This window comes from Micromys minutus (genome assembly GCF_963924665.1).
Source record: "Micromys minutus genome assembly, chromosome: 6".
Classification (NCBI taxonomy): domain Eukaryota; kingdom Metazoa; phylum Chordata; class Mammalia; order Rodentia; family Muridae; genus Micromys; species Micromys minutus.
Window position 1 is genome coordinate 25,104,264 of NC_137975.1, and position 18,908 is coordinate 25,123,171.

General features: G+C 49.8%; 1 protein-coding gene across 9 annotated transcripts in view; it reads left to right on the forward strand.

Moving 5' to 3' along the window:
• Positions 1-17,292, forward strand: part of PLEKHA6 (pleckstrin homology domain containing A6) — a 74,758-nt gene extending 57,466 nt beyond the window's left edge. For 6 of the 9 annotated variants that reach the window (XM_080918450.1, XM_080918452.1, XM_080918453.1 and 3 more), the window contains 9 exons: positions 468-617; positions 2,167-2,296; positions 2,472-2,578; positions 6,325-6,501; positions 7,733-7,900; positions 7,979-8,112; positions 8,585-8,730; positions 12,909-13,032; positions 13,679-17,292. In XM_080918450.1, the coding sequence (XP_080774576.1) occupies positions 468-617; positions 2,167-2,296; positions 2,472-2,578; positions 6,325-6,501; positions 7,733-7,900; positions 7,979-8,112; positions 8,585-8,730; positions 12,909-13,024 (1,128 nt within the window). In that variant the 3' untranslated portion in view covers positions 13,025-13,032; positions 13,679-17,292. The remainder of the gene's footprint in view (positions 1-467; positions 618-2,166; positions 2,297-2,471; positions 2,579-6,324; positions 6,502-7,732; positions 7,901-7,978; positions 8,113-8,584; positions 8,731-12,908; positions 13,033-13,678) is intronic. The other 3 variants (XM_080918454.1, XM_080918456.1, XM_080918457.1) reach the window with 1 other exon arrangement.
• The last annotated feature ends 1,616 nt before the right edge of the window (positions 17,293-18,908 follow it).

Below are 18,908 nucleotides of genomic sequence, written 5' to 3' on the forward strand. Positions count from 1 at the left end.
GCATCTAACAAGGACCAGTTCATAGTTGGTTGCAATCTACTGGAGACATCGGTTATATCTCAGTAATGAGTTGCATGGTTCAGACTCTAAAGATTCTGGCATTCCAAAGAAGGACAGGGTAGAACTTAATGGGACCTTGGTGTGTCTTGATAGTGTGAGGCCAAGTGGAGTGCAGGCGCAGAGATAGAAGCAAAGACGGGAAAGTCCTAGCAGGCTGGGGATGCATGAGGGAGCTTTGGAACACCGGGGAGCGGTATAGAAGGGGGGCAGGAGGGACTCCATTGAGGAGGGCCTACAGGCCAGGCAGAGAGCTGCTGGATGTGGAACTCTGCCAGGCCAGGGTTGGAATGCAGTGCCCCGTCCTGGGGCACATTTCACTGGATAAGACTCTGGCTCCTGCTAACTCTTTCTTCTGCCCTCACAGTGGCTGCTCTTCCTCCTAATGCTCTGGCTTCTCTCTGCCTCAGGAACCTGGCCCACCTCGGCCACCCCTCCCCAAAGCCTACGTCCCCCTGGAGTCTCCTCCCACCGTCCCTCCACTCCCTAATGAGAGCCGCTTCTGGCCATACCCCAACTCCCCTTCCTGGCATCGCAGTGGCGAGACAGCCAAGGGTCAGGTACCCAGCATCCTTGGGTTTTGGAGGGTGGGATGGTATAGTATGGGACAAAGACCCAGGCAGGGGCCAGGGTAGAGCAGTGGGGTTGTTTTCCCAGTCATTCCCACAGAGCTGTTCCTTCTGGGCTCTAGGGGAGCAGTCCCAGGGGCCAGCTTCCCTTTTGTTTTCTGGGGACAATGGGAAAATGAATTACAATCCTACCCAACCCTGGGTTCAGATCCCTAGCAACATTGTTAAACCAAAGGAGATGACACCGTCCCCAGTCCCTGCTGCACCTTGCCCACCACAGACTCCAGTCCTCTCCTGTTATGTTCTGCCTCTGGCTTGATCCCACTGGGTCTCCTGCATCTCTTCTGGCTTCTCACCTGGCTCCTTAGTCAGGACAGAGTGTATAATTAGACTTGGTTGTATGTTATTGAGAGACCCGTTAGCCATATGTGGTTTGTGTAGCTAAGACATTCTCCCTGGAGACAGGCAGAATAGTTGGTATTACCCGTAGCCCTTATGCCATGAAGCAACCAAGACTTACCTGTTACCCAGGCTTCTGGCTGGGTGATTGCTGAGGTTTCAGATACTATTCTTATTCTTGTTTTTCTGAATTTTCTATGAGGCTTAGAATCTCTGACTACATTAGGAAGAGGTTGCTCATAGTGTGTCTGAGGCCTCATGTGTCCGTAAACCCACAAAAACCTTTTTCACTTCCTCAGAATCTTGGAATCAAGGATAACCTGATTCTTTTTTTTTTTTAATTAAACAACTTTATTTTTAAAAACAGAGATAAATGTACAGATTTTAAAAGCATTTTTATATAAAACTGTATGACTATATTTTTAGTCAGTGCTTGATTTTTTTAAAGGTTTGATAGTATGCATTGAAATCTTACTAGTTATAATTAGCATAAAGTATATGTAAAACAAAACATAATATGGGAATAGTCAAAGTTTTCTTGGTATGTAAAGATTAAATGTAATGATTTTTTAATACCAAGGATTGCCACAAGGCTGCATTCTTGGGTCTTGAATTATTAATGATTTAAGGTCTAGGTGTACCACACGCTGAGATGGTGCTATACACCTTTTTTTCTAAGAAGGACTGAGGCTTCCACATTTTGGCCTTCCTTTTTTTTAAGCTTCATATGGTCTGAGAGTTGTTTCTTGGGTGTTCTGAGCTTTCTGGGGCTAGTATGCAACTATCAGTGAGTGCACATCATGCCTGTTCTTTTGTGACTGGGTCACCTCACTCAGGATGATATGCTTGTGTTCCTGGTTTTTTTTTGACTAGTCGTCATGGAACCCAGCAGGATCCTCAGAAACCTTAGAATTTGTAACCCACTCTGGTGACTTCTATGATCTAAAGTCCACAGACAATCTGTGCTTCTTCAGGCTTCCCAAGTTGGGTTGGGTAGAGGCCTCTCTGAGTCACTCACCAGCTAGCACCTGCGCAATTTCCCAGCTCTCTCTATCCTAAAGGATTTGAAGGAAGATATTAAGGAAGCCAAGCCTCTAGCATTCACCCTAACACCATCCATCCTCTCAACCCTTCTTCCTAGCCCAAAACAGGTTATGAGCCAAGCAAGAAAGACCCTGGCCAGACATCACCTCTGGATACCTCCAGAGACATCAGCCTGGTACCCACTAGACAAGAGGTGGAGGCAGAGAAGCAGGCAGCTCTCAACAAAGGTATGCTTCAGCCCATCCTCGCCTAAGTAAGGCTAAGGCACTTCCTCATGCTGGAGGAGTGTGCTCTCCTACCCTAGGCCTCAGTGGGAAGAGCAACCAGGCCCCTCTTCTCAAGAAGCAGGTGCTCTGGCTCTGCTTCCCACAAGGCTTCCCACTGATGGCTTTCTCCCTGCAGTTGGCATTGTGCCCCCTCGGACAAAATCTCCTGCTGAGGAGGAGATGACCCCATCAGGAGTGGTGAGGAGGACTGCAAATGGGCTCACCAATGGCCTCTCCTCACGGGTAAGTGCCCACTGCAGGCTCTGAGGGCTTGTGCCCAGTTGGTCATGATCCAGAACTAGGGAGGAAGGTAGGGCACGTGGACATGTCAAGGGTCAAGGAAGATGAGCATTGCAAATACATGAGCGTGATTAACACCATCACGGCGCGTTGTTGGCGGGATGGAGCTGAGAGAACAGAGGTCAGGGTGAAGTACGGTGTTAGTTCCCTAGAGCTCTGGGGAATTAACACGTTGCAACACATATTAGTGGCTTAAAACAACACAGCTCTATACTCCCAGTTCGGGGGCCAGAAGTCCAAAGTCAAGGCGCCACCCATGTTGCCTCCTTTGGGAGTCTGAGAGACTCTGTCCCACGTCTCTCCTGTGAACAGGGGTTCCCGGCGCTCCTTAGTACCCCGTTGGGACGCATCACCTTCTCTGTATATGCCCCCTCCTTTTTTTGTAATGACTCCCCTCTTTGGATTTTGGATTCCTAAATTTATGATGACCTTAATTACAGCTGTAGAAACCTTTTGCCAAAAAGGGTCAGAGTATCAGGCATGGGAGGCTATGGTTTAGACATATCTTTTGGGGTGTTCAACAACTCTAGTGCCAAATTTCATACTATTCCACTTAAAAAGTTCTCATTTTATTCCAAGAACCCCAAATCTCAACTCATGACATAACTAACCTTGCTACTACAATCTCACCTAACTATTATTAGTGCAGAATCACTCTCAAGTTCCACTTCTCCAGCCAGGTCTGGTGGCTCATGCCTAGAACCCCAGGACTCAGGAGGCTGAGGCTACACAGGAAGTTCAAGGCCAGCCTTGATTACAGGATGAGACCCTGCCTTAAGTAACAGAGACAAACAGGATTAGAGAATTGTCTCGGCAGGCAAAGTTCTTGCTACAGAGGCATGGAGACCTGAGTTCACATCCCCCAATAAAAGCCAATACATGAAGGCATTTTTCTTGTGACTGAGGGTGTGAAGACAGACCTACCCAAGAGAGTAAAACAGTGAGCTTCCACAGGCTCAGTGACAGAGTCTGCCTCAAGAAGCATTGGAGTCAATCTCCAGCCTCTCCCTAGGCACACACAAGTGAGTGTAGCCTCACACAAATGTGTGCATGGTGTACCTTGGTGCCCGTACAAAGAAAATAGGTTGGGCATTTCGTCATCCGAATTGTCTCTAGCATGGTATGCAGGGGACTCTAGATAGTGCTTGTCATGGGGCAGAATTCCTCTCTACACGTGGAAGCTGAAAACAGTTCACCTGCATCTTGAATACAATGGTGTGACATAATCTTTCTTAAAGGTCACTTATTTGTTTATTCCGCCTGTGTAGATGCCAGTGTCCATGTGTGGAGGTCAGAGGGCAGCGTTTAGGGATCAGTTTTCCCTTTCCACCTTGTTTGACAGGGTCTCCCTTGTTTCTGTTGCTGTACAATACACTCCAGGCTAACCAGCCTGTGAACTTCCAGGGGACCCCTTTGTCTCTGCCTCCCATCTCAGGGTAGCAATGCTGGGATTACAGGTTGGTGCCCCTGCATCCAGTTTTTTATTGTGGGTTCCAGGGATTGAACTTGGGTCCTTGGGTCACACAGGCACAGCAAGCACTTCCACCCACTAACCTACTTCGCTGACTCCAAGATAACCGTTCTTGTCCCCAAGGAGAAATTAGAAGGGATAATGGGATCTCCAGCCTCACACAAGTGCTGTAAATCAAACCTCAGAGCTTGTGCACACTGGCCAAATGCTATACACCTAGACTATACTCCAGGGTCTATGGCCTTTTGGAGCTCACTGTCCTGCCTATGGGTGGGTGAAGGCTTCACCAGCCTTAGTTGCCAGACCTGTCTCTCCGCCCTCAAGGTCTATAGCCAAGGCTTTCTCTCAAGGTCAGCCTGTCTTTTTCTTGAGGGGGTAGCTGACATTTGTAGCTGAGAAGCTCTATTAACCAATTTCTTGTCTAAATTGCTCCCCCAGAAATGTGATCGCTTTCCCCCCCCACATCTCTATTTTATCTGTAAAATGGCAGTTTGTTCTAAGAGCTTTCTCACAAGCACATGTGGCTCTGCTTTAGGGGACCCGTGCCACGTGCTGTGGGCTATCTGTGGAACTTTCCCAAGAGTCTCATCTCTATTTCTGGCTCCTGAGAGGCTCGATTGGATCATCAGTCATATCTTAGTCTTTTCAGCAAGATGTCCCTGGTCCTCTTAAAGGGTCTTCTTCCCCAACAGTGAGTTGCCGATTTCTTTTTGGTCACGTTTTTTAACATTCTGCTTGGAAATCTTTCCAGCTAAATCTCCAAACTGACTATTTACCAGCTCTGCTTTCCATCCCACAACCAAGCACATTTAGCCAAGTTTATGCCATTTTATGGCAAAGAGTCTGTTATCAAATAACATAGCCCTTGTTTCCTTCTGTAACTTGGTTGAAAGTACCCTTAACGTCCACATTTCTGCTAGTGTGTATGTGTGTGTGTGTGTGTGTGTGTGTGTGTGTGTGTGTGTGTGTTGGGGGTATGTGTGATGTGGGGGGCTATGTGTGTATGATGTGTGTGTGGTGTGTAAGTATAAGCACACAACACAGATTCTGTAGAACACATGTAGAAGTCAGAGGACTCAGGTGCTGGCCCCTTGCCTTCCATTTTGTTGGAGACAGAATTTCTTGTTTGGTGTTGTGTAGCCCAGGCTAGCCAGTCCTCAAGGTCCAGATTCCCCTGTCTGCCTCTGTCTCACCACAGGAGCCCTGGGCTCACTTGCTTGTGTGGGATCTGGGGACTCAAACTGAAGCCTTCATTAGCTGCTTTCCCCTGAGTCATCTTCCTAGTGCCCCTGCCAGCATTATGTTGAAGATATGAGTTCGCCCTAAGATAACAGAAACCTTCGCTTCTGTTTTTTATTTATTGTTTTTATGTTTTTGACAGTGACTCGTGATATAGCCCTTGCTTACCTGAATTCACTGTGTGTATCATGCTAGCTTAGAACTCACAGAAATCCCCCTGCTTCTGGGTACTGGGTGCTGGGATTAAAGTCATGGGCCATAGCTCCTAGCTTCTCTTCTTTTACCTCTCCTGTCCTTCACCAGAGTCATTTCTGAAGTTCCCATTTCTACCAGTGAAATCTAAGATTGCTCCCTCGTGATTTACCTCAAAGTTCTCCCAGCCTCTAACCATGTCTTGATTCCAAAGTCTCTCCCACTATGCTAAGTATTTATTATCCCTCCCTTTCCTAGTGTCCTGGTCTTTACAGGCTTCCCAAGGCTCCTGAAATAAACCATCATGTGCTTTGTAGCTTAGAACAACAGGGATCTGTTCTTCAAGTGTATAGAGTCCCACATGAAGGTGCTGGCAGGGTTGGTCCCCGCTGATGGTGCTGAGGGAGGCTCTGGCCCAGCCTCCCTCCTATGTGTGGATCCAGCTAACCAGACTTGGCACTTGCTTGCATGTAGATGAATCATTCTAGTCCCGGCCTCCACTGTCACATGACCCCCCCCTTCTTCACTGTGTTGTCTTCATTTCTGCCTTTTACAAGGACCGCTCCTATTGGTTCTAAGTCAGCCCCGATTCAGGATGATGTCATGCTTCCAAATAAAATCATATTTGCAGGCACCAGGCGTCAGAATAAATCCAACCTATCTTTTTGAACCATTGTTCTGCCCTCTAGAGGCAGGCTACCCACAAAAGGAATATTCAATCACATGGAGAGATGGGAAAGCTGGTGGGCTGGGGTGAACCTGACAGAGCCTTGTTTCCCCACTACAGCAAGAACGCCCCAAGAGTGCTGTGTTCTCTGGAGAGGGCAAGGTGAAGATGAGTGTGGAGGAGCAGATGGAACGGATGAGGCGGCATCAGAGTGGCTCCATGAAGGAAAAGCGGAGGAGCCTCCAGCTCCCAGCCAGCCCCGCCCCTGAGCCTAGCACCCGGCCTGCCTACAAAGTGGTAATGTCCTCAGCCCATGGGCAGCCTGGGTCAGGGAGTTTGAACAGAGAGAAGACTGAGAGTGACCTAGTGGGGCTCCTGGGATACCTCACCTCTAGAAGTGCTTCAGCCTGTGTTTCCTCTTGTTGCTTGATGAAAGTAATACCAAGTGAATGACGGAAGTGTTGGCTGCAGTGAAGTGTTCAAAAAGTCATTTGGTGTCAAGAACATTTTCAGCTCTTGCAGAGGGCTCTTGGCATTACAATCAGATGATTCATGACTGCCCGTAATTCTAGCTGAAGGAAAGCCAGCACCCTCTTCTGGCCTCAGCAGGCACCCACATACACATAATACACATACACATGCACATGTGCGTGCGTGTGTGTCGCGTGAGCACACACACACACACACACACACAAATTAACTAGAGAATAGTGCAAAATTCACCATGTGGGAAGAGATAGCACCCTCTTCTGGCCTTAGTAGGCACCTGCATACACATAATACACATACATACATACATACATACACACACACACACACACACACACACACACACATACAAAAAAATTAGCTAGGTAGAGAATAGTGCAAAATCCAGCATGTGGGAAGAGTCATCACTTTTACATGATTCTGGCATGCCTTCTGTGTGTTGAACATTGGCCTGGGAACCTTGAAGACAGCCATGAAAACTCGCTGAGCAGTTCTGTTCATGGAATCACCCATTTTTCTTTATTTAATCCCATCAGTGATAACAATGACTTCAAATGTATCACCCGTTTTTTAGCTAGGGAAATAGAGTCAAGAGAACCCAGGAGCTTTCTGGGCCACACCGCTGTAAGAACAGAGGTGGGTGGAGCCAAGGTACCTATTTAACTTTTCCTTATAGTAGGTTTCAGAAATAGAGAAGGGACATGATGTGAATTTTACCTTCGCACAGTCTTGCTCAAGTCCATAGGTCAGACCTTCCATAGAATGAAACTGTCAGAAACCAGTAAGAGACACTTGGCTTCCACTGCCCATGTGTGCAGTACAGGCTGTGCGTGCTGACAGATACTGGTGAGATCCTGCCTCTGGGCCTTGCTGTACACAGGTGTGGGGAAGCAGAAGGAAAGGAGGATGGCTCTGCAGTGTGGGCCCGTGGGAGCCTGATCAAGGATGCTGGTCAGGAGCACGGACTCAGGAATAATAAGAACTGCCTGGAGGGAGACATGGGTAGAAGTGATTTGGTCATGACAGTGCTGTCCCCCAGGTGCGTCGTCACCGTAGCATCCACGAAGTGGACATCTCCAACCTGGAGGCAGCCCTGAGGGCCGAGGAACCTGGCGGTCAGGCATATGAGACGCCTCGGGAGGAGATCGCACGGCTTCGAAAAATGGAGCTGGAGCCGCAGCACTACGATGTGGACATCAGTAAGGAGGTGAGTGGGTCCGGGATGGCCCGAGGGAGGAGGATGGCCTGGGAGAGGAAGTGGGTGGTGACCTTAGGCTCTCCACAGCTCTCCACTCCAGACAAAGTCGTCATCCCTGAACGGTACATTGACCTGGAACCTGACACTCCCTTGAGCCCAGAGGAGTTGAAGGAGAAGCAGAAGAAGGTGGAAAGGATCAAGACGCTCATTGCCAAGTCCAGGTGATAGGCCTAGGAGAGCCAGCCATTCCACCGCCCTCCCTGTACCCAGGTTCCTTGGGCACTAGATGTCTTGGAGGCACCTTGCCTCTTTAGGGTAGAGAAAATGGGAGCAGTGGTCAGAGGCAGCAGACTGTACCCAGACATCTGACAGAGATGAGGGTGCTGTGCTGGGTCCTAGAAAGACCTGCTGGGCTTGTGCACAAACCAGAAGGTGCCTCTGCTCATCCTCCTCCCCTTCAAGGCTGCCCCACGTGTTCACTTGAACCTTTGAAAATGCATTTGAGAGCATTGAGGGTAGCGGTCCCAACAGTCTTGCCAGGGTCTCCTCACTCCTAGGGACAGCCTTGCTGGGCACCAGAGGCTGCACACTCAAAGGTCCCTGGCCCTCCCCACCAACCTCAGCGCAGGCCACCCCGAGCCAATTGGACCATGCTGTCCCTCCCTCCATGTCTGTGTGTCTGTGCCTCTTCAGTATGCAGAACGTGGTGCCCATCGGCGAGGGGGACTCTGTGGACGTGCCCCAGGACTCAGAGAGCCAGCTGCAGGAGCAGGAGAAGCGGATTGAAATCTCCTGTACCCTGGCGACCGAGGCCTCCCGCAGGGGCCGCATGCTGTCTGGTGAGAGGGGCTGGGCCTCGCTCCGCTCCGCCAGGGACACCAGCTGACCAGGTGTAGGGGAGGAAGTGCAGTATTGCCAGGGGGGCAGGCTCAGGAGAGATGCCAGGCCAAGGAGACGGTTCTCAGGGTCAGACGGAGCATCCACTAAGCAATGGGTTTGTAATACTCTCAGAATGAAGGAGCCAGAGTGACCAACCTCCAGGGGCTCAGCTGTCATGATGCTCACAGCCAATTTATAGAGGACTGGTCAGAGGCTACAGGGAACCCTAGAAAACCACAGAGAAGGCAATGACACTTCCTTGGGAAGCATAAACATGCTTACCATGGGTGAGAGGGGTAGGTGTTTAGGCTTCCTTCTGTTTTTCTTCCTTGCTACCTGCAAACAGAAGAATGGAGAGATGATCCAAAAAACTAAACAAAACAAAAGACAAGGCAGACAAGGACTTGAGAGCCATTCCATCTCCATCTTGGCTGCTGATCCAACTTAACATTCTTAAGAAGAAACCTGCCAGGAAGAGGAAGTGACTTCACACTGACACAAAGGTCCCAGTTAGATACCATAGTGGTGAAGTCACTAGATACACCCACAGGCTAGAGTAGCATCCTGAAGGAGGGGAATGTGACCGGGCTTACACTGAAGGGGAATCTAGATGGGAAGGGAAGCTAAGGCCGTGGTTAGCTCATCCACATATAGTAGCATCATTTTATTTTGTTTTGGTTTTTGAGACAGGGTCTGGCTATGTAACCCAGCCTGGCCTAGAACCCTTGATCTTCCTGCTTAGACTTCTGAGTGCTGGGATTATTGGTGCATGCCCACAGAGTGTGAACTTGGACAGCCACAGTTAGGAGGAATGATGTGATCAGCCGTAGGTTAAGGTAGTCAGTAGAAGAAATGAGAGACCAGGTTCCAGGACACAGTTGTGGTAGTCCTGACCAGGCAGGAGTAAGCAGATAAAGATGGAGGGATGGTGCTCCAAGTCTCCATTTCCTCATTGGTAAAATTCAGAGCACCTGCCTTCAGTTTGGATACTGCAAGGATTGGAAGTCGCAGAAGGCAGCCCCTCACCAAGAGCCGGGTATTTAATGCTGGGACAATGGCGGTGCCGCTGTGCTGAGTAGAGATGCTTAAACTAGTAAGGGCTGAAGTTGAAATGAGACCACTCCGTACTGTTTCTAATTTGATATGTGTGCCTTACAACCAGAGGGCTGCCAGTCACAATGAAGAAGATAGCGGTTAAACCTCGAGGGAGAACCTGATTTCAGTTAGAGACTAATGAACTTCAGGATGGAGGCTGGGGAGGTTCTGGAGGTGGCAGGTACTCCAATGTCAGGCTCTGTACAGACCGGTGCTGAGAGCTATTAGGGACCGTCTCCTTTTCTGTAGCTAAGGCAGCAGAACCAGTTTAGCTGCAGACAGGGATACTGTCTGTGACCTCTCCTTACTTTAGTTTCAAAAGGAACTTGAACCTAAGTTGAACTTGAGTCAAACTCCACACGCTTTGGGCAAAAGGTACTTCCTATTTCAAGAGGGTAGCACATACTGTGCTTAAAAACTTCCCCCTGTCCTTCCATGGATCTGTCTGTCTGCATTGTTATCCAAAAGTCCAGGTTTCATAGAAACAAACCTCTGGGGACTATCAGATTTCCCCTGACAACACATGGGCTTGCATTTCAGGGTCTGTGTGCTCAAAGCAAATGGTCACTGTGCTTTTGCCAAAACCTCCAACAATTCAAAAAATGGCTACGGGAGGGCCAGACCTCAGACCTAGCCTGCTGTCCCGCTGTCCTTGGCCCACAGCCCGGAGGCCCTAGAGCAAGCGCTAGTCCTGGGTGTGGACTAGCGGTGTGGGCGTAGGTTCATACCCAGGACACTGGGAGGGAAAGTGGCTGGGCATAGGTCCCGAGAGCAGCAGGCTTGGCATGGCTGTGTGTGTCATGGACAACCTAATCAGTGGAGTGCTCTGTTTGTAAGTGTACCAGGCTGCTGTGTGCTGGTGCAGTGTGTTTTATATGAGACGATGTGACATTTCTGAGTCCGTGTACCTGGCACAGATGTCACATATCTGGTAATGTTTGCAGATGCGTATCTGTGTGTACTTTGATGATCTGTGTATGAGTGAAAGGAATGTTTGAGGGCAAATGTAGGTGTGTGTGTGTGTGTGTGTGTGTGTGTGTGTGTGCATGTGCGTGCGAGTGCATGCGTGCATGAATGCAGGTGGAGGAAACATCTATGAATGTGCATACTTACGTGTGACTGGCTTTTCGTGTGTCAGGAATGCTGAGGTCTATCCCAAATGTGCACAGTGTACACTGCATAGGCCGGGGAGATGGATGCCCTCACAAACGTGTGTGGCTCCTCACGAGTGCAGATGCATGTGCTTTGTAGTACCACATCTGTCCAACATTCACTTACTACACGCTGGAACTTAACACATAGATTTCACCTGTCTGTTTCCTTAAAGAGATGACATTCACATAACTATCTTTTCCTTCCTCCGCTAATACTGTCAATATTCCTATGCTCCTGACTTGTGTTAAAGGCATGAGCCCAGGAGCTGCAGTCCCTCTGTGTGACTCTCTCTTTACCTAAGTGTGGCCCCCCCCCCTGCCCACACATCATCCTCACTTTTCATGAAGGGGCTCTCTTCATGTGTAACTTCTTAGAGCTATGCAGGGCCCCTGTTCTCCTTTCTCTAGCCCTGGCTTTCTATTTCTAATCTGGGGCTCGGAACACCAACAGGTCAACACCTATTAGAACTGTATATAACAGTGACCGGACCACAGAACCATCAGTCCTAGGCAGATGTTAGAACATTTTGGCTTCCTGGGGAACCTCCTTGCTTTCTTGTAGTGGGTTTAGACTGGTTTAAAATCGGAACATGACCCATGAGTAACCTCTTTGGTGATACAGACATGCACATGAATGTGTTGGGGCAGCATTTGTGAGCGTTTTTGCCTATGAGGTGACAGATATGTTGGATCACATGGAAGTACTGAGTCTTGAAAGCACACAAACATATACTTGAGTCGTGTAAGATGAGCGTAACCATGTGGTGCTGTCAGATCCCGGGCACAAGTGCTATTATATGAAGGAGACCTGAGCTCACGACCACTGGAGCAAGCCGGGCTAGGCACACACTGGGGAGATGCCCGTAGCAACAGCAGGAGTCCATAGCAACAGCAGGAGTCCATAGCAACAGCAGGAGTCCATAGCAACAGCAGGAGTCCATAGCAACAGCAGGAGCGGCACAGGTTCTGTGTCACATGGAGCTCAGAGAAGGTGATGATGCCTATGCCAGGGTAGGAAGCAAGGAGTTGGAAGTTTAAGGCTGCATCTTGGAAATGCGGTGTGACTCCTGGCCGAGGTCTGGTTCTTCTTCTAGCCCAAGTGAGGATGCTTTCCCCGCCATCCTTCTTTCTGCCTTGGCTATACTGAGGATGTGCAAGAGTCTGGTGTCCTCCTGGAAGACGCCCCTGTCGCTGTCTTTCCCCTTTGCTGTTCTTCACATGAAATAATGATGATAAAGGAAAATCACATCAGTCCAAAGGTCACCAATCTAAAGTTCAAAGTGGCTTTCCAAGAGTGGTCTGCGGGTCCTCTGCCAAATCAGTTAGAACAGACTCTCACATGGTCGTGGGGAGGTTCCTTCTGAGCCTGTGGTCATGCCAAGACAGAGCTGACTTTATGCTAGCCAGGAAAACCTGTTCGCTGGCAACGATTATCCTGGTAGAGGTAGGACAACCTCTGTCAAGTGGTGTGGCCTGACACTGTGGACTGGTGTGATTTCATCGCACTATTAATCATTATCATGGGTGAAGCTGCCACAGATGGTGTGAAGTGCCCCCCCCCACCTTCATTCTGTCTGCAAGGGGTATAATATGAATCTCCCAGTGCGGATGGGAAGGGAGTCTTTATCCCAGAATGGGGTTCAGCCTTGAGCACCATCACCCTGCTTCTTAGGGGAGCCTGGGGCCTCACTATCTTCCACTGCACCCTGGGAATCAAGGCTAGCTTCGCCTCTGCTTGAGCAAGCTCTCCCGCCCACCTCTTCACTCTCTGCTTGCCTCCAGGCCTTGCTCCCTGCCTGGGGAGCAGGCCTCGCTTGCTCTAGGCGCTCAGTCTCCTCCCCCAGCACCCTTTGTCTCCTATTCACCCCCCTGTTCATTTCTGTTTCCAGTGCAATGTGCCACCCCAAGCCCTCCCACCTCCCCTGCTTCCCCGACTCCACCAGTCAACCCCCTATCGTCTGACCGCCCACGGGGCGCCGACGGCAGCCATACCATGCGGGTCTGAGCTCTGAAGTAAGCACTTTTCAACTGTATTTCATGCACCCCAGGGAGGGGGGGGGCTTCCCTCACCCCATTGAGTCATGATGCCCTCTCATCGCTTCCCCCATCCTGGTGCCCTGTGCGCAATGTCCCCCCTCCATTTGTCCGCTTGAGCCGCCGATGTCTCTGAGCAGTACTTGGCTGCAGGTGACCGGCCGATGCTGCTTCTTAGATATGGCGCTGCCAATGACTCTGCTTCTTTGCAAGCAGAAGAGAATGGTGCTAATCCCACACATGTGTGTTGCTCGGGAAGGCACTTCCCTGACCACCGACCTCCGTACCTGCCACCCTGTACTTCCGGTCTGCTAATCAGCTTCACTGTCCTGAGACCCACAGCAATCCTGCCACAGAACCCTAAGGCGCCTGGCAGCTGTACCCCCACTCCCAGACGTTGATGTAACCGCGCTAAAGTACCGTAGCCTTGCTCTTCCCTCCCACAGCAGCACAGAGCCTTGTGTTTGGAATGGGGAGAGTGGGGACACCCTGACTTCTTACTCTCCTTTCCGCTTTAGGGAAGGAAGCTCCCCAGCTCTTTGTACTGAAGTGCCTTATTCTCTAGAGCAGCTGGCTGGAGCTTACCACCCTGGGTTCTCTTCTCACAGACTTTTCTTTTTTCTAGTGCAAGCCCTGGCTGAGGCCAATGCTGTGAAGCTTCATAGAGCCACCTTCTGATAGCATCCACTGCACACCTAGGGCTCTGGCTCCTCATCCTGGCCTCCTGCCCTTGCGCCCACCATGGGAACGCCTCAGAGAGCCAGGCTGGGGACCGGAGCGGCTTCATAAAGGAACATGGATGCCTTCAAGCTCACATCTGCTGCCCTTGTCCTGAAGCCTGCCTGCACTGTCATGTCGTGGTTCTAAGGCAAGGCCAGGATGGCGTCCTCTCTGATGCCCCAGTCACACGGAGCTCAAGTGCAGTTCTGGATGGCATTGTGTGGCCCTCCTGCAACATCACCCGATGGAGCCTGTGTGCTGGTGGGGGACCATGCGCTCATCTATGGGTGAGGGCTAGAAGTGAAGACAAGACAGACTCTCCATCCATCCCTTGGAACCCATACAACACAGCGAGGGGCCAAGTCTTGCCATCATCTTCCTCCCGTTCAGTCCCAGCTGCCTCTGTGATTGATGCCCAAGGCTTTGGCATGGCTCTGCTGATGGGTTTCCCAGAGTTCACCGGAGGCCAGCCACTCTGCTTGAGCCAAAGAAGATGATGTGTTATAGGGAGAGGCTCCTGGGCTCCCAGAGGGGACAGGTGTGTTACAGAGAGACGTCAGACAGCAGGTCTGCACAGTGTCTGAGGGCAAGTTGGAAGCAGGAGCAAGATGGAAGAGGGACGAGACTTAGAGAGTGAAGGGAGAGAAGGCCAGATTGCTTTTCACAAGCAACAGGGATGTAAAGAAGGAGGGAAGCGGGAAGGGAGAATAAGGATGGCTTCCATAGTGTGGAGCTTTAGGTTAGTGGCAAGCAGAGGACCTGTCACCTCTGTACCTTCACAACTTCCTCGGGGGCAGGAGACCCCAGGAGGACTTGTGCCAGGCACACGTCAGCCCTAGCTAAGATGCTTGGTGGCAAGGTATGAGGTAAGAGGGTGTTAGAGTGAGGTAACCCTGTGAGATGGTCCTATCTGTGTCGATGCCTGCTGTCTCTCTCCAAGGGTCGTGGGCAGAGAGAAGACTGTCTTATACCAAGTCTGTCAGCCTTGGGGCCTTACCTAGCCAGTTCAAACCTAGAAAGTACTGTGGGCTGGCTGAGATTTGCCCTGGGAATGAAGTTTTAACTGTGAGGTCAAGTTCTCATCTCAGGCTTCTAGAGCAGGACCAGAGGCTTTTTTACACCCCACCCACCCAGGGAGGACAGGGCAGGGAGAGACGGTAGCAGAGTACAGTCTTCCTCTAGTTCACGTGAATGTAGCCAGAGAGCAGTAAGGGAAGGCTAGCTTCAGACACCAAGCCTCCAGGCCTGCTCTGCCACACTTGCTGCCCAGAGACTTCAGCCTGAACATCGGTGGCCCCAGGAAACAACTGCATCATCTCCCATCAGTTCATCTTCGCTCCGTCATGATCGGGACAGTTGCTGGTTCATATGCAAGTAAAGGTGACAATTCATTCAACAAATACCAGTCAAGCACTTTTTGTGGATCAGGTACTGTTCTAGGTGCTGAGGATACTGCCTTGCTTCTGAGGGACTCTGGATCAGGAGGATTCCACCCGTCTTCACCTCTATCAGGCTACTGGAAAGTGCTCCTTCATGGTAACCCCTATCTGCATAGTTTATACACCCCAAATCTGCCCTTTCTTCCTTAAAGACTGGTAGGCGGGACCAGTTCCCAGGTTACCCTCTCTCCCTATACCCTCTTCCAAAAGAAACAAAATGTTAGGGCTTTCTCTGTCTTTGTCTCTCCTTTAAAAAAAAAAAAAAAAAAGTGGTATTTTTAGAAATACATGTGGAACACCAAGAAATGTCTTTGCCTCTCCTGCCATTCTCACCCGCATTTCATAAAGCTGGCTCTTTATGTTGCTTTACATGCCTTAATATATGTTTTATGTGACCATGTCATAGATACCCATGTACTATATATATTTGTCTGGATGTCAACCCTTTCCTCAGCTCCTGCCCCGACCTGCTTTCCGTCCATGTCATTCTTAGCATGTTGAAGCCACAACCCTTGCCTTTTTTGATCCAAAGAAGGGGAGAGGAAAGATTTATTTTAAGGCAGACCTATTCTATGCTTTTGTTTAAAAAGCAGATCTATTTTCAAAATGTGCAATGTCTGAAAGGGATTGAGGATGTGTGAGGGGACCGGGGGTGACCTTCCCTCCCCCAGTGGCTACCCTCCCATTATCCAGCCATGGTAAAGGGCTGGTGCCCAGGTTTACCTGGACTGCATCCTGCAGAAGGACATTCCTCTCGAAGGTTCTGGTCTAAGAATTTGACTTCACTGTCAACTTTAGAAAGCAGCCCAAGGGATGTCAATTATGTGAGGGAAGTGCATCAAGCATCTGAAGGGAATGTTTACAACTGCAGACATGCAGTTCTCACACGGGCCCCGGACCACCTCCCATCATCCCTCTGTGAGAAAAAGCCAACAGGTTGCTGGCAGCCATCTTGAAGGATGTCAGGTTTCTCTCTGATAGACCCAAAACACAAAGCGAAGCCCAGAGAGAGTGGCTTGGGACCCCCTGTTCTTTGTTGAATACTATGAGCTCCCTAGGCCTCTCACACTTTGTCCTGAGCCCGTTCTTTGTCACACCTACTTCCCCCTAAGACTTTTCTTTTTCTAGGAGTTATTATGGCACATGGGTCTGGCATCCAGACTTGAAGCCTAGTTTCCGGTTGGGGAGGGCCCCACAGTGAATGTCAAAGCTTAAGTCTTTCCCAAGAAGGATGCCTCAGGGCTTCTGACAGGCTGTGGGCTGGAGATCTCTGCCTGTGGCAGCTCAGCTTGCCAAACTTGCTTTCTGACAGGTGATATGAGCTAGGAGGTTGGGAAGGAGAGAGAAAGACCTCTCCCTGGATCTGAAATAACTTGTTTGGGAATTTTACAACACTTCTGGCCAGCTTTTTGAAGCCTGACCTCCAACTCTGGCATTTGTTGGCTCCCTTCCCAGACTGGAGCCTCTTGCTTCGAGTGAACATGGGCCTAGGGCTAAGCACCACTTCTGGGGAAAGTCCTGGCTACCCACACAGGGCCTTCCCAATGAACGCATTACCTCCTCCTCCAAAAGCCAAAAGGCCGCTCTCAGAAACTGCTGCTGTCACTTTAAAGAATTTGAGGAAGCAAGCTTGCAAGCAGCAAGGGTGTGCTCCTGCCTTTGTGAAAGGCATGTTCTTGGGGCAAGGCTACTACTGCAAGATGGAATCCCTTCCTTCCCTGTTAGGCACCCTTCTCCTGGCAGCTCTTAAAACTAAGGAAAAAATACTATATATAAATATATATATATATACATATCTATTTATGCACATATTTGGGGCCAATTTGGTTTGCTAGTGTTAGACAATAAACCATACAAGGAAATCTATGATCTCAGCGTCTTTATTTAGTATGGAAGTGACCTTAGACAAAGAGTTAAGGTTAGATGAACAGCATCTCTGTTGGGACCACACCGTGGTAGCAACCCCTGAGCATCTGTCTAGCCGACCACCCTCCCCTGGAGAAAGGGGCGCCTGGCTGAAGTAGATGGGGACTTGCTCCCTCCTTTCAGCAGTGATCTTACTGGATTAGGTACTGAAGAACCCCACTGAGCTCTGCATTTGTATCTTGCAAGTTTGTATAAACCAATACCGGAAATAAAAATGAGTGGTTTGTACCCGTGGTGTGTGTGTGTGTTTTCTCTGCATCCCTGTCAGCCTTTCACTGCCCTGTCCTCAGGCTCCACAGGTTACAGACAGGAAAGAGGAGCAGGGCTGGGGGGCAGGACGCGGCACAATACCCGTGACGACTCTAATGTCACCACCTCAACTTCTGTCCAAAACAAGTATTCAGAGCTCGAAGCAGAGAGGGTGTCTTCAGCCTGGAGCCAGGGGTGGTTGTCACAAATTAGGCTGCATAATGACTGCGTCAGGTGATGCCTTCCTTGGTTTGCCTCTGACATTGATGGGAGGAACATTGAAGGGGAAAAAAGACCCTAAGCTTGGTCAATTACTACAGAGTGCTCTGTGGCTGCTTTAGGGCATGAGAAGGGATGTGTGGGGGTGGCGGGGGACTAGAGAGATCAACTCAGTTCTCACCTAAGCTAAACCTAAGCACATACTGCTGAGTTTGGAGGGCTCTGGGACCTTCCCCGTTGGAAATCTTACTGCAAGGGGTGGTTCAGGAAGCCTGTGAATGGAGCAGAGGCAAGAGGACTGAACCTCCCAGGCCAGCCTGGGTTAGAGAAACCCTGTCTTGAAAACAGGGGCTGAAGAGATGGCTCCAAGATTAAGTACACTGAATGTTCTTCCAGAGGTCCTAAGTTCAATTCCCATGGTGGCTCACAACCATCCGTAATGGGATCCAATACCCTGTTCTAGGGTGACAGAAGACAGCTGCGGTGTGCTCATATAAATAAAAATAAATTTTTTTAAAGCAGACAAACTATTACCTTTAATGTTGTCACACACCCCCATCCGCATTCCTACAGCAAACGTATGAATGTTCCTTTTAACGTACACTATATATTGGTGACATCCCCAGGAGGGCTGTGAATCAAGGGCTTCCAGCAGGTAGCACATGCCTATCTTAACAGCACTTGGAAAGCCAAGGCGGAAGGCTCATGAGTTGGAAGCTATGAGACTCGGTATTTACTGCTGGGAAGAGACATCCCTCCGACCACAGCAGCTCTCGAAGAGGAAAACATTTACTTTGTTGCTGACTTACAGCTTCGTGGCAGAAAGCCTAGTACGAGGTAGCTAAGAGTTCTACATCTTGGTCGGAAAGGCAGCGGAGGGAGACTGTGCCACACACCTGTGATCCCAGCACAGAAATGAGGTCACAGTTTGATGAGACTCTGTCAAGGTCATATGAGACCTCAAAGCCCACCTCCACAGTGACACACTTCCTCCGACAAGGCCACGCCTCCTAACAGTGCCACTCCCAGGGGGCCAAGCATTCAAACAGGAGAGTCTATGGGGGCCAAACCTATTCAGACCTTCCCAAAGGGTGAGATGACTCAGCAGTTAAGAGCACTTGCTGTTCTTGCAAAGGACCCAGGTTCAGCTTTCAGAGCCCACAAGGCAGCTCACGACCGGCTCTAACTCCAAGAAAATCCAGTGTGCTCTTCTAAACCCCGAGGGCTCCAGGCCAGCCTGCAGTGTTCCCACATAGTCAAAATACTCATACGCTGATATAAAAATGAAGTGTAAACAACAAA